Source organism: Doryrhamphus excisus, chromosome 15 (assembly GCF_030265055.1).
Source record: "Doryrhamphus excisus isolate RoL2022-K1 chromosome 15, RoL_Dexc_1.0, whole genome shotgun sequence".
Classification (NCBI taxonomy): Eukaryota; Metazoa; Chordata; class Actinopteri; order Syngnathiformes; family Syngnathidae; genus Doryrhamphus; species Doryrhamphus excisus.
The window spans coordinates 732,696-747,918 of NC_080480.1; the positions used below are offsets into that span (position 1 = coordinate 732,696).

At 45.4% G+C, this 15,223-nt stretch overlaps 1 protein-coding gene across 1 annotated transcript; it reads right to left on the bottom strand.

Annotated features, from left to right (window-relative positions):
• Positions 1 to 426: 426 nt before the first annotated feature.
• On the bottom strand, positions 427 to 1,448 carry LOC131103651 (ras-related protein Rap-2a-like). Its single transcript, XM_058050105.1, has one exon. The coding sequence runs from the start codon at positions 1,400 to 1,402 to the stop codon at positions 755 to 757; it is 648 nt and encodes a 215-aa protein (XP_057906088.1). The 5' UTR covers positions 1,403 to 1,448; the 3' UTR covers positions 427 to 754.
• Positions 1,449 to 15,223: the final 13,775 nt, after the last annotated feature.

Here is a 15,223-nt window from a genome sequence, read left to right on the forward strand (position 1 = left end):
GTCCACGCAGTAACCAAATTCTTAAGGAACACTTCATTGAATTATGCCCTAACAAGTTATACTGCTTTTAACTTTAACAGTTAATTCAACTTAAAAGTTAACTCAAAGCTACAATACATTCCTCTGCCGCAGTAGAAGTGAATTCCTCTGTCAAATGTATTGTTTATCTTATCTGCAGCCGTCTGCTGCATTATAAGTATTGACCACTAGATGGCAATGTCGTGTAGAATTCAGATAATACATGCGTCTGTACTTACTTCTAATGCATTATGGGATGTAAATAAACAAACCCCTTCACTCCAGCACTTTCAAATGTAGGAAGATGACTTTAGTGTCATCCTGAAATAGTTTATCATATGAAAAATCCACTCATAACCCCTTAAATTGTCTTTACTGTCTTTTTATTGGACAAAGTTATGTTTACAGTATGTAGAAATAAAAAAAGTTCAAGTGAAAAAGAAACATGAATGCATAACAGGCATGTTTTGAGCAAAAGTTGATAAATATTACACTAACGTCGTACAGACAAGAAGCTGACATTCGAATACGTCTTCTAGTCACATGACTTGATGTTCTGGCACTGTTGAAGTTCAAGCAGTTTTCTCCTGGTCTGGAAAGTTACTTTGGAATGTTTGTGCTTGGTGTCTTTTCCTTTGCACGCGGAGGAAAGTCTTCCCTGATCAGGACTACATGGATCCAGTCAGCGAAGAAGCAGTTCATTCTTGAGTCCGCGTCCTCGTGCACCTTCACGTCATTAGGAGATCAGGCAACTGTTGGTCTTGTTCATCGGAGGTATGGTTTTCCTGTCTTTGGGAAAGGTTTCCCGCCTGCGGCACAGCGCCGGACTGAGCCAGCCGGGCATCTTGGCCTGCTGGAGAAGCTCCCGGAAAGCCTCCAGCACGTTAACGTTGTCTTTGGCCGACGCCTCCACGAAGCTGTTCTTCCAGTCCAGCTCCACCGTGGAGAGCACATCTTCGCTGGACACCTGCCGCTCGTGGTGACAGTCGATCTTGTTACCGATCACCACGATTGGCGTGTACTTGTCCTCCTTGACCTCCAGGATCTCGTCCCTCAGGCTCTTCACCGCCTCCAGGGATGCTGGATCGTTGACGGCGTAGACCAGGGCAAAGGCGTCGCTCTTCTGGATGGAGAGCCTCCTCATGGCCGGGAAGGAGTAGCTGCCGCTGGTGTCCATGATGTTGATGGTCACTTTGACACCCCCTACCTCGTACTCCTCCCTGTGGAGCTCCTCTACCGTCCGCCGGTGCTTGGGCTCGAAGGTGTCCTTTAAGAAGCGTTGGATGAGGGCCGTCTTTCCCACGCCCGCCGCCCCCAAAAACACCAGCCGCACGTTTGTCCTCTGTTTTTCCTCAAGAGACTTGTTGGCTTGGCTGCTGTCCATGTCTCCTCGCCCCCTTCTTCTGGTTCTGCTTGATGCTTTGGGCGCTGGCGTCAGGCGCTGAGTGGATGAAGCCGGACAAGCTGCATGCTGCGTTTATGTTCACACGCGCTCCCTGCCCGCCCCTCCCCCTGTCCAATCGGAGGAGGGCTGATCCTGTCACTGTCCTATCACGGCGACGGACAGAATTTTAAAGCTGCACTTGACATGGGCTGGTTTCTATCATCTCTATCATCTCCATCATCTCCATCATTTCCATCATTTCTCTCATCTCTATCATTTCATACTGCAGGAGTGCAGTAGGAACTTTCAAAATGCCTCAGTTAAATAGCCTGAAGGTCAAGAACGGCAAACATTGTTCATATCTGTTGGGTCGACATTTCATTAGATTTATTTTTTACATAATTTTAATTATTGGTACATTTTTATTTTATGTCGGGTTACGTTGATGTTCTCCAATTTGGGAACAAAGTGACTTACAAAGTGAATTACAGTATTAGATTAGAGCCGTGGTGTCCAAAGTGCGGCCTGGGGGCCATTTGCAGCCCGCCGTAAGAAAACAACAAAACCTAAGACAAACAATTGCAGCAAAAATGGTTGACAATAACATCAAAATATTAAGAAAAAAAGTGGTAATTTTATGAGAATAAGTTTATAAAGACAAACGTCTCTACTTTGGTTGCGGAAGCATTTTGCTTGTAGACCAGCGTGATGGAAGAACAGATGCAGTCTGGTTCTTTTATTATTATTATTACAGCTTTTATTCCAAGCAATAGTCTTTAGCTACGTTTCCTCTCTCCTTTCCAGCATCCTCAGAATAGAGTGGCGATACAATGGCATAAATTCACAGGCAAAGTACGGCCTCATTCTGACAGCAGTGTCAATCACGTGTTCATCATCATATTCATAATGTTGACAGAGGTAAATTAATAGCTGCAGACGGCGCGGGGCGCTAATGGTAATTTAAATTCAGTATGGCAATCCAAGTGTAAAAATGTGTCACTTGTTGCTATGATACCGCCGTACCATCCACCTGAGCTGCGAGGGATCGGAGGTGTGCACATATGGTGCCGTCACTCATTCCTCACTTCTCACAGCTGTTCTTGCCTTCAGTGTTTCACTTATCACGCATCTGTTTGCCTTGTTTTCCTCCTGGGGGGGGGCATGGATTCATTTGCAGTACGGTGTGCTACCTTCCCATATTTATCCTCCATTCAGTCGTCTTGCATGGGCGTTAGTGTTTTTTTGGCAGGATGGGAAATCCTAATTCCTGGGTGAAAGGCTCCACAATGTTAGTCTGTGTATTCTGACCTTTGTATTTGGATGGATGAACCCCAAACTAGAAAGCTCAGAGCCCCTAAGCAATTCTGGTAGCAAGTATTGCATTGCCCCCCCCCCCTCCCCAGAACAACTACATATGCTTGGAGGTTTAATTTAATGGATATGTGAACATGGCGTGTCCAGGAACAAAAGGTTCCTATAGACTTTCTTCTTTGGTGGCCAGACTTGGATGACATGTAGCCCCACCAGGATCACAACCACCAACATCGTTTTTTAGCCTAGCAACTCGTACTTCAACCGCTGTCTTGACGTACCATCCTGAAAATAACGTTATCGTTTTCCCACAATTGGCTTCCGAGACGTGATGCAACCTCATTGTCATTCCGAGCTGGTTGGTGAAACGGCATCAAACATAGCACCTTGATGTGTGTCGTTTCCATGATCGGCTTGTCCTCGCTGAGTCTTGCTAACTGCGAGATGTTTGTGCGTCACGATGACGGAGGGACAGTTTGTACTCTTGAATGATGAGGACATTGGAAAACACATACGCTGCCGTGACCTTCTGCTCTGTTTGTTTATTTTTATTCATTTATATTCCACTGTCAAACCATAACCATCGTGAAAAATAAACGTACAAATCCAGAGGGAACCCTTGGAGGGAGGACACCAACTCGTTGACCCCGAATTTGCTCATTTTTGTTGAACATTTTGGTGGAGAAATAGCATTAGGCAACTTTTTATAACTAAAATTGAGGTTAAAGTGTAGTTTGTTCTTTCCTAGAGGTAACCAGGACTTAAACTAAGCTGGATTTGGCAAACTGTACCTGCAGATTTGTCCTTCCCAAATATCATGACGTCAGTAATAGGAACAAAACATAAAGAAATAGTGGCGGCTCCCAAGTACAAACCGTGGCTTTATGGCCGACAAACGGCGGTACCGTCAACAATGGTAAAGGCGAGGGATGTCTGATAATTATCGGCATAAAAAAAAAATACAATATCGTTTAATATCTGTATTGGATTTTTTTCCCAATGTGTCATGTTACACATATCGGTATTCATATCACAAATTGAGAGTTGGACGATATCGGCATATCGTACATCCCCCTTTTACTCTGGCAGACTGACAGCTCGGCCAGGATTAGGCTAAAGCTAAAGAAGAGCTAAGCAGCGGCCCGCTGTTTGTGTTTACTCCTGATGGGAGTTCATGGCATTGGACCATCAGCCATTTTGGGCTCACGTCTGGTCTGTCGTGTCGCCTGGTGTTGCTAGTTGTTTGTTTTTAAAAAGTGAAAGTGGGAAGAAAGAGCAAAATACGGGAAAAGTAGCGGAACGGTCCATCAGAGGACATTGGCTTCCTTAAGTAATATTCATCCTGTCCTTCCATTGCTTATTTTCAACTTTCAATGTCATTCTCTGTCAGTCCACATCAAACAAATCCCATCAGCGTCTGCCACTGAAATGTTCTGCTCTCTAATCCAGCCTTTCAAGTCTGTACCTTTGCGGATTCACACATGTAGGTTGCTTACACAAGGGGGGGGGTTAGACCTCCTGCCGGAGGTTGGCCTTTCTGGGGTAGGACATCCAGTCCTGGGTGTGACTGCTGTGGAAGTGCGGACAGTGAGCGACTGGTGTTGCTGTATTTACATCAGGTGTGCTCCTGGTGGTGTGTTCGTGGACCTCGTTGGCCTGATTGTGTTGAGGTTCTTGCTGTGCTTATTTCTTTTGTCAGTCGTATGTTCAGATTACCAAGGTACCTACTGGACATGCTTTTTGGGGGGCATTTATGACTATATGACCGTGGGGGAAACGGACCTCTTTTCAAATATGCATATGGAATCGGAGTCACTTTAAGGATTGGCAAAGTCCAAAATCTCAACATTCAACCAAACACATTATCAGTGAAGCATCCATCCATCCATCTATTTTCCTCACTCGGGCGGTGGTATGCTGGAGCCTATCCTAGCTGTCTTGTATCCCAGCTGGGACTTGAGCAAAGACCTTGTATGACTCCACTGGTGGTTCTGGTCATCCAGTGGCTGATGACGGTTTTCCGGACAAGTTAGCCTTAAAATGTGCACGTTTTCCAGTTTAGTTGCAGGATGTATTAGCATGAAGCTAAACGGGCATGCCAAATAGTCCTCATCGCAACCACCAGCGGTCCCACAACATGTCTGTTTGAAGAACTATGATGTTGGAGACATCTACTGTATTCTCGTAACTGCATTCCACACCAAACCCTGTTTAAGCCCTTTGACTTGGATTTCCTATGAACAGGAACACATTCCATCAGCATGGAATTAGCATAAAATAAGCCTGTGGGTAACACCATGGAAGCAGAAGAAGAAAAGACGTCTGATGATGTGACATTTAGATAACCTTCTCCCACTGCAGTACTTGGTGTTTGAGCTTTATCACGCCCAAGTATTCAAATCCAATGAAAACATACATTATGCGTTGGTGTGGAGATCCAGCCAAGCTGCTGTTAGACTGGATGGAGACCATCATGCGGCCGTTGGATTTGCATTATGGGAAGAAGTGATGATCATACCTGATAGTGGGATATCTGGCCAATGGTTGATAACAAATGAATCCAGTAACACTGTTCTAAGTCAGGGTGTGAAAATATGACATTCCCTCCTAAATATTCCATCCTATTAAGTCTGGGTTGTCAGCACTGTGCTTGTAAAATTCCAGTCCATTTTCCGTCATCTTGTGCAGCAAATGTTGAAGAAATCCCTGTAAGGGTTTGTTTTTATCTGTCAGCATCATCTCATGCATTGTTCTCAAAGAGTGCGTGGGCTCTTCAAGGTGACTTCATACAAAGTGGGTTGGAAGTAACCTGGGGCTTTCACCAACCTTCCAGAGATTTCCATCAGCACCAAATGCAGGCAAAGAGAAACAAGCGGCCTCCTTTGTTACCATAATTGTCTGATTGATTTCCAGAGAGTGACTTGTTTGATACCAGACGAAACCAGCGTCGGGCGGAGTCGGTGTTCCGTGTTTGTCTCCAACATGAGGCTCTTTGTTTGTTGGATTAGTTAGCAGGATTACTCCAAAAAACATATTAGTGACGAATATGACTGGAACATGGAACAGATCTTGATTTTACCGTTGGGAGTTGGAGTTCTGATTAGTATGTAGTACACTCCATCATAGACTCCAAATGCTATCATCCTGAGTATACACTCCTGATCAAAATCCTAAGACCAGTTGACAAATTGTAAGAATTAACTTTTTGCACTGTTGGATCTTTAAGGATGTTCTAAGTCGAACTTAGAAGAAATGGTACGGAGACAAACCTTATTTTGAGGGGATTAACACGTAATAGTTATAGTTTGAGCTTTACCAACAGTTGATCCTGAAACCACGTTGTATTTGTCAAAGCGGCGTAGCAATTAGTCCTTCCTCCACCCGTCAGGGAGTTCAAGTGTTCAACTTGTGCGTGATGGCGACTTTCCAGCTGCAGACTGCAAACACGGTCGGCACATTTGACCGGGCAGGGAAATGCGGGAAGAGTCAGAAGCATCGGGAGAGTGCGTAGTGGCTTCTGTGTTTGGGTTCCTCGGCACATGACCCAAGGATTTGTTTGACTGTTCAATGCAGCGAGATAATGGCCGCCCATGAGCTGCTGTGTCCTGCACCGACTGGGAATGAAAGAAGGAACAGCGGAGCAAAGTGCTTGGTACCTGGATCGTGTCCACACACATTGGATGCATGAAGATCGAGATCTGTTTTATTTTTGGATAGCAGGACTTGCTAGTGTTGGGTTTCTTTGCTATTCCATTCCAAGTACATTCCTGGTAGACTGGGAATTTGAGAGTATTTATAACCACAATACCAATCTGGCAATCTGATTTGGGAATCCAGGTTTGGAGGTTGCCAGGAGAACGGTACATTTGGGGCTGCACTGTGCTGAGTGTGAAATTTGGTGGAGGAATTCTAGTGTGGGGTTGTTTTTCAGGAGTTGGGTTTGGCCTCTTAGTTCCAGTGAAAGGAACTTCAAATGCTCCACGATACCAAAACGTTTTGGACAATTCCATGCTCCCAACTTTGTGGGAACAGTTCGGAGCGGCCACTTCCTCTTCCAGCATGACTACGCACCAGGGCACTAAGCCAGGTCCATAAAGACATGGATGACAGAATCTGGTGTGGATGAACTTGACCGGCTTGCACCGAGTCCTGACTTGAACCCGATAGAACACTTTTGGGGGATGAACTGGAGCGGAGACTTAGAGCTAGACCTTTATCAACGTCGGTGTGTGACCTCACTAATGTGCTTTTGGAAGAACGGTCAAAAATTCCGATAAACACTCCTCAACCTTGTGGAAGCCTTCCATGAATGAATGTGGACCGACATCATATTGAACCCTATGGGTTTCAAATAGGATGGTACTTAAGTTCCTATGTGGGTCACGTCAGGTGAGCAAATACTTTTGGTCCTATAGTGTACATACCATTTGCATCGGAATACTGAATACTTGTCCTATAAGAAACCTGATTGTCTTTCTGGTTTCAATCACCACTTTCACTTTGATACATATTCAATTGATCCCAGTCATCTCCAGACACGCATTAGATTGTCCTCTCTGCTTGACGAGGATCCCGATTGATGCTTTCACGGAGAGTGCTTTTCAAAGCCAAACATACGCCGTGTCATTATTGCTCTTTTCAACGGCGTGTGCAGCAAAGATGGAAGCGCAACAAAACCAAACACTCGGGATCAATTCACCATGGCAATGGAGTCCTAGGAACATCAGCTTCTGGTGGTTCAGTCCAACCAGGCAACAGTTGATCTAAACTGTCATTGCCGTCACTTTGACCCTTTGACATCCCGATTGCTGCCAGAGACGAGGCTTTTCGACAAGGCCCCGTCTAACCTCGACATGGCTTCTGCTCTTCTGTTTTAGTACTTCACGTTGTTTTGATGTCCTCTTTGGAACCAGTAGTCAAATACAATGGGGTTGGCTTAGGCAATTTATATTACAATATCCGGTCCTTCTGGACCACTTTTGTTCTTCCAACTGTTGGAACATCAATTTGAGCCATACATATAGACCTCAACATTGCACCTGAACGCAACTCTTTGCTTTTTGGTTCACTTAAGGCAGGGGTGCTCATTAAGTCGATCGCGAGCTACCGGTCGATCGCGGAGGTGGTACTGGTCGATCGCGGCGTGACATTAAAAAAAATATCATCCTAGCATCAATGCCGTCACTTGATTGACATACAGGGCAGCCATTCAGATGACAACTGAATGTTGCCCTTCGGGCGACCAATCAAATCAAACAACGTCTCTAAGTGCAGCAGAACTTACGATGTCAGCCTATCATCCATCCCCGTTACTTGATTGACATACAGGACAACCAGTCAGATGACAACTGAATTTTGACCTTTAGGTCACCGCTCATGCGTAAACAACGATGCAAAGTGCTAAGCTAGTCGGCGAATTGCGAGATTTTAAGCCCTCGCTAAAGTTTATGGTCACTAAAATGAGTGAAGGAGCTGGACCAAGTAAAAAGGCAAAAACTGGACCAAGTAAAAAGGCAAAAAACACATCACTTCCATACGGATATGGAATATTATACGGATATTGTGATACGGATATTATCCATGACCGATAAACATTCGGAAGTGTGCTTGAGGCTGGCTATCAGCAGCTACTGTCCGGACTATGCATCCCTGGCTGGTTCAATTCAGTGCAAGTCATCAAAGTAAACTCAGGTAATTACAAAAAATGTTAATAGTTAATTATGTGTGTTTTGCAATATTGGCTCATTTGGTTATGTAAGGTACATCAACATACATTGTACGTACAAATAATCCTCAATACATTTGAAAATAAATAGATGTTTTGCATTTTTGTAGTGGGTAGATCATTTTGACTCGGTCATTTTAAAAGTAGCTCGCATGCTGAAAAAGTGTGAGCACCCCTGACTTAAGGGATAGCTCAGCAGATGTAAATATAAATGTAAAGATGTTTCGGCTGTTTTTATTGCTATAAAATGTCAAGATGAGTCAAAGTTGACCCAACCAGCACGTAAGGGTTAATCAAAGGATTGATGTGACTGTCATTCATCCCCGGCTTGTCGGATGTTGTTGTCGCTCTGCTGGAGCAAAGAAGATAGCTTTATCTGCTCTCAGCTGCGGGTCTCCCCGGGTCATGTTTCAGTAGTTTGATCCCCCAGCAGCGCGTCCACGGGGATGCAGCGGTGGCAGCAACAGGGCCCAAAAGAACATTTTATCCTCTTACAAAGGTTTATCCTTCTTCTCCTTTCTATGCTGTGGTGAAGACCACACGAGAGCCTCTTTTGCTTTCCTTGATGGGTTTATCGACTGCTGATAATGCTGATTTCTGCTGAAGGTCGTTTGGATGATGCCTGATATAAAAAAAAAACACCCAAAAAACACAGCTCTGCTCTGTAAGCATCCAGACCTCTAAAAAGGTAGCAGTAACCTCGGCTATTTCGCAAACCAGACCAGATGCCGATACATGAATGACAAATGTATCAAAGTATGAAAACTTTCCTCACACAGATTTAGCTTTTATTTTGTAATTTGAATACCCATTCCATAACCAAGATGACATGCGTCTGTAGACAAAGAAAAACAATTAATTTGGCACATATAGAATATTTTACACCACGTACAACTAAAACACATTTTAACCTCTTATTTCTTTAGTTTTGTTCTAATGATATTGATATGAAATGAAATGAAATGAAGCTAACTGAGTGGTTAGCATGCAGGCCACAGGGTCAGGAGATGGGAAGACCTGGGTTGGAATCTCCTTTCGGCATCTCAGTGTGGAGAAAACATGCTAGGTTAATTAGCCACTCCAAATTGGCTGACCACCAGTCCAGGGTGGACCCCGCCTCTCCCCCAAAGTCAGCTGGGATAGTAAAAGTAGTAGTAGTAAAGTAAAATTGAGCAACAAAATCTGTTGTTAAATATATATATTTGAAATTTGGATATTTTATTTAAATTTATGAATTATTTATGCATGAATTCCTCCTAAATCTACTTTGGACGTTATTGTATTAAGTTCATGAAGATGACTCAAGTAAAAGTGGGACATGGCTTAGTGAGGAATGCAAGAAGTGGGTCCTGGGTTGAGACCCCCCCCCGCTTAAAAAAAGTGACGTCATGCATCACACATTATGGACAAAAGCTTGTGCAACCTGCGTGGTGGGGATGAGAAGATAAGAAGTAAAATAAGAGTGTGGCCAGACTGCCTCCTTGTGGCCATGTAGAGGAACTGAACATATATAACATAACAATAGAACATTGAATTATCTGACCCCCATAATAAACATAATAAGGCTGGAGCCTCCCTGACTCCCCCCAAAAGTGATTCCCTGGAGCGTATTTCTCCTCAGCCCAAACTCTGCTTACTTTTTTCACAGTAGGAACTAAAAATCTGTTCATTTTTCCTGAACATACGAGCTGCTGTGCCCCCCCCCCGTGGAGGCCCGCCTCACACTGACATAATCGCTGACCCCCTACCTAAAAAGATGCTTACTGTATCAGTAGATGACAAATGTCATCATCATGACCTGCACCATCACGTTGGTCCACTGCAGTTTGTATTTGGAGGAGGTTTGATTCCTCAGGCAGCCTGGAATTAAAGACAGAGAGCATTTAGAAAAATGCAGGAAGGAGTGTGGTACTGTACGTGGTACTGTACACAGTACACGGAGCTGACCTAGTACCGTCACAGTAGTGTTGCTGCTCCTCATTCCCTGTTTGGAGCGCAGTTTGCACAAGTACTTCCCTTGTTGGACGGACTTCACATTGGCCAGTTTCAGAGGGAGCGTGTAGTAGTGAATGCTTCTGTTTATGCTTCCGAAACCAGCCACCCAGTCGCTGGGGTTGGACGGACACGATGCGTTCAGTTCGCTCGGACAGCTCCAGGAAAACGATATCATATCCAACATGCTCGGGGAGGTGACCTCACACGTCAGCGTCACATTATCGCCACAGCGGACCACGGTGTCGGGGGGGGTCTTCATCTCCATATCTGAGCATAATGGAGCATTAAAATCACATGACAGTAATCCCTCATTTATCACGGGTAATCAGTGATAAGTGAATTTCCACTATGTAGTATTCCTTATACATTGAATATTTTTGTACTTACAGCACAGGACCTTCTAAATATGTTTTTAAATATAATTAGAGCCCTCGTAACATTAAGTAGCACCCCTATAGTCACCTTTATTTATATATATATATACGTATATACTAATATACGTTTAAGTCTGGCCATTGTGGGCGTGTGTACAAACTTAAGCCATTTGTGCCCCCCCCCCCACAGTGAAATGAAGTTTCCGTCCATGCAGGGCTACTAAACAGACCTGTTGTGTTGTTTTCCTCACCAAACATCTAACACCAAATGCAGCCGCTGTTGCCTGCAGCTTCCTAAGATAATTACTCCTATTATCTTTTGTTAGGGTGTCACAGTGAAACCGAAAGTGTTGCTTTTTTTCCCCAAAAGCCCGATCAAGAGAATACTAAAGCACTAAGGGGAATATAAGGACAACATTCCATAGTGTTTCTTCATTCCATTCACTTCCAGTACTGTAGTATTTTACAAATGGCTTCATTCCCTGCTGGATCAGAAAAGCCTCACCCAAAGCGGAGACAGCCGTGATGAAGCACATGATGGAAAGGAAGTTGTAAACATGCGGCGCTCCCTTGGCGGGGGCCAAACGGCTCCTTTTCACCTGTGCAGTGTGAACATATGTCACATTCAAATCATCATGACAATCCGTACGTTTCAGACGCGTTGCTGGGCCAGACTCACCATGCTGTCGGGGGAGGCGTCCTGCGGGGTTAAGACGGTCTAGAGACTTGGTTCAGCTTTTCCCAGCAAAACTTCTGGGAAGCAGGGACAAGAGAGGACATGCCCATGGAAGACTCTTGTTCTAGCGTGTTTACAGGAATACTACCTTCGCATATACGCAGTACATACACTGTGTACTTCTCTGCATGATCAGTAGATGAGCTGTAATATGCGGCCAAATCATGTCTGAAAACGGATTTTAATATAAAAGCCAATATTGTACAGTGCTGCCAAAAAGGCTGTGTGACATCCCGTCTAAAACCCTTTCACCCTCTGCTTTCAACCAGCCCTGAGTGTCATCTGCATTATCCAATTTCACATAAACACCACAAAGGATCAACAGGCTCTAATGGCTCACATGGAAACTGTTTTTATCACCTTGGAGCCATTTGGCGGATAAAAATACACACAAAAGCACACCCAGCCCTTTTTCTCACAAAGCAAACACCAAACATTCGGGCGAAGGATCAATTCTGTACCTGTCTATCTCAGGCTCAAAGGCGCTGTCCTCCTTCAGCTTCAAACTACCCTCTTTTACAAACTAAATATCTACATTTTGCTTAAATATGCTGAATTTATGACTAATTAATAGGCCAAATGCAGGCACAAAACAGCCATGATTCCTAGATTTGGGAAAAACCTCCTGTGATGCGTTGCATGTGTTACATGGGGCGGAAACCCTGCGGCACCCCTTACGGCACCCAACCAACATAGGCTGGCACCCCTTAGAGCACCGAACCAAGATAGGGCGGGAACCCTTACAGCACCCCTTACAGCACCTAACCAAGATGGATGGCACCCCTTACAGCACCTAACCAAGATGGATGGCACCCCTTACAGCACCTAACCAAGATAGGATGGCACCCCTTACGGAACCCAACCAAGATAGGATGGCACCCCTTACGGAACCCAACCAAGATAGAAGGCACCCCTTACAGCACCTAACCAAGATAGAAGGCACCCCTTACAGCACCTAACCAAGATAGAAGGCACCCCTTACAGCACCTAACCAAGATGGATGGCACCCCTTACAGCACCTAACCAAGATGGATGGCACCCCTTACAGCACCTAACCAAGATGGATGGCACCCCTTACAGCACCTAACCAAGATAGAAGGCACCCCTTACAGCACCTAACCAAGATGGATGGCACCCCTTACAGCACCTAACCAAGATGGATGGCACCCCTTACAGCACCTAACCAAGATAGAAGGCACCCCTTACAGCACCTAACCAAGATGGATGGCACCCCTTACAGCACCTAACCAAGATAGAAGGCACCCCTTACAGCACCTAACCAAGATAGAAGGCACCCCTTACAGCACCTAACCAAGATGGATGGCACCCCTTACAGCACCTAACCAAGATAAAAGGCACCCCTTACAGCACCTAACCAAGATAGAAGGCACCCCTTACAGCACCTAACCAAGATGGATGGCACCCCTTACAGCACCTAACCAAGATAGAAGGCACCCCTTACAGCACCTAACCAAGATGGATGGCACCCCTTACAGCACCTAACCAAGATGGATGGCACCCCTTACAGCACCTAACCAAGATAGAAGGCACCCCTTACAGCACCTAACCAAGATGGATGGCACCCCTTACAGCACCTAACCAAGATAGAAGGCACCCCTTACAGCACCTAACCAAGATAGAAGGCACCCCTTACAGCACCTAACCAAGATGGATGGCACCCCTTACAGCACCTAACCAAGATAAAAGGCACCCCTTACAGCACCTAACCAAGATGGATGGCACCCCTTACAGCACCTAACCAAGATGGATGGCACCCCTTACAGCACCTAACCAAGATGGATGGCACCCCTTACAGCACCTAACCAAGATGGATGGCACCCCTTACAGCACCTAACCAAGATGGATGGCACCCCTTACAGCACCTAACCAAGATAGAAGGCACCCCTTACAGCACCTAACCATGATGGATGGCACCCCTTACAGCACCTAACCAAGATGGATGGCACCCCTTACAGCACCTAACCAAGATGGATGGCACCCCTTACAGCACCTAACCAAGATGGATGGCACCCCTTACAGCACCTAACCAAGATGGATGGCACCCCTTACAGCACCTAACCAAGATGGATGGCACCCCTTACAGCACCTAACCAAGATGGATGGCACCCCTTACAGCACCTAACCAAGATGGATGGCACCCCTTACAGCACCTAACCAAGATGGATGGCACCCCTTACAGCACCTAACCAAGATAGAAGGCACCCCTTACAGCACCTAACCATGATGGATGGCACCCCTTACAGCACCTAACCAAGATGGATGGCACCCCTTACAGCACCTAACCAAGATGGATGGCACCCCTTACAGCACCTAACCAAGATGGATGGCACCCCTTACAGCACCTAACCAAGATGGATGGCACCCCTTACAGCACCTAACCAAGATAGGACGACACCCAACCACGATAGGACGGCACCCCTTAGGGCACCAAACCAAGATAGGGTGGGACCCCTTCCAGCACCTAACCAACCAAGTATGATGTAATAAACTAGCATAGTATACTGTAGTATACACAGTATACTGTATGTGTGCTGTAATGATAGAGGTGGCCGCCAGGTGTCAGTAATGTTACATTGATGAGCCTACAGGTGATTCCATTGCAGGCTTGCCAAGTGCTCTTCATTGATTTCTGTTAGACTGGTGCCCCCCCCCCCCCCCCCCTCCCACTGTTGGGGGGTCAATGCTTTCCTCACTGGTGTCGGCATAGGAGCTGGATCCATTAACCATAATGATGATGATGATGATGATGATGATAAGATTGAGACCTTGGCAGCCCCGTCGGGGTCTTCTGAGAAGGAAGGTTATGGTTATGAGAAGAAGTGTTTGGAGTGTTGGCCAGTGTTGTTCTGAAGTATTGAGGAGTGCATGCATTGATGTATCCCCAAGGATGATTGCCGTATTGACTGCCGTCCTCCATGCGGGTCAATATGTGCTTATTTCCAACTCTTCTCTGCCTGTGTTGCTGACATTGATTTGTTTGTGACAGACAAGCATCTTCTGCCTTCATTGCCTTCATTATCCATGCCCTACATCTGACATCTTCTCCTCTTTGCTCCAGAGACATGATTACCTGCGCCGTGGAGGCCATCTGAGGTGGACTTAAGCACGGCTACTGTAACCTTGGTCCGGGAGTTACTTTACCTTTGGTTGGGGTTTTGGGCCTGGGGCCATGATGAGGTCACTGAAACAGGCAGTGGAATGGTACTCCAGTGTGGGGGTGGGGGGGCAATTTGATCTCTTTTAGGGGAACGGGTTTCTTCCCTTACCCCGTTGCGGCCCTGGTCCTGATCCAGTCCGACTTGTGGCAAAAAGACCCTGACTGACACCGGTAGGCAATTCAAACTTTATTTGTACTGTACTGTATTTAAACTGTAAAGTTTTTTTTTTTTAAATACTTCTACTGCTACTACATTTTCCATCCTAATATTACAGTTTTATTCTCATAAAAATGACAACATTTTGTCATGAGATTACGCTTTTCTCTCAATATTTTGACTTTATTCTGCTGATATTTTATATATATATAGATATTATAGTTTTTCTATTTCTATTCTAGTCCATTCTAGTCCATTCTAGTCCATTCTAGTGTATCCTGCCTTGTGCGCAGAGACGGAACTCCTGATCAACTGGAGCCTGTTCCCCTTCCCGTCGCTAGATGG

Coding starts and splice junctions, on each gene's coding strand:
- LOC131103651 (XM_058050105.1), bottom strand. CDS start 1,402: ATGGACAGCAGCCAAGCCAACAAGTCTCTTGAGGAAAAACAGAGGACA.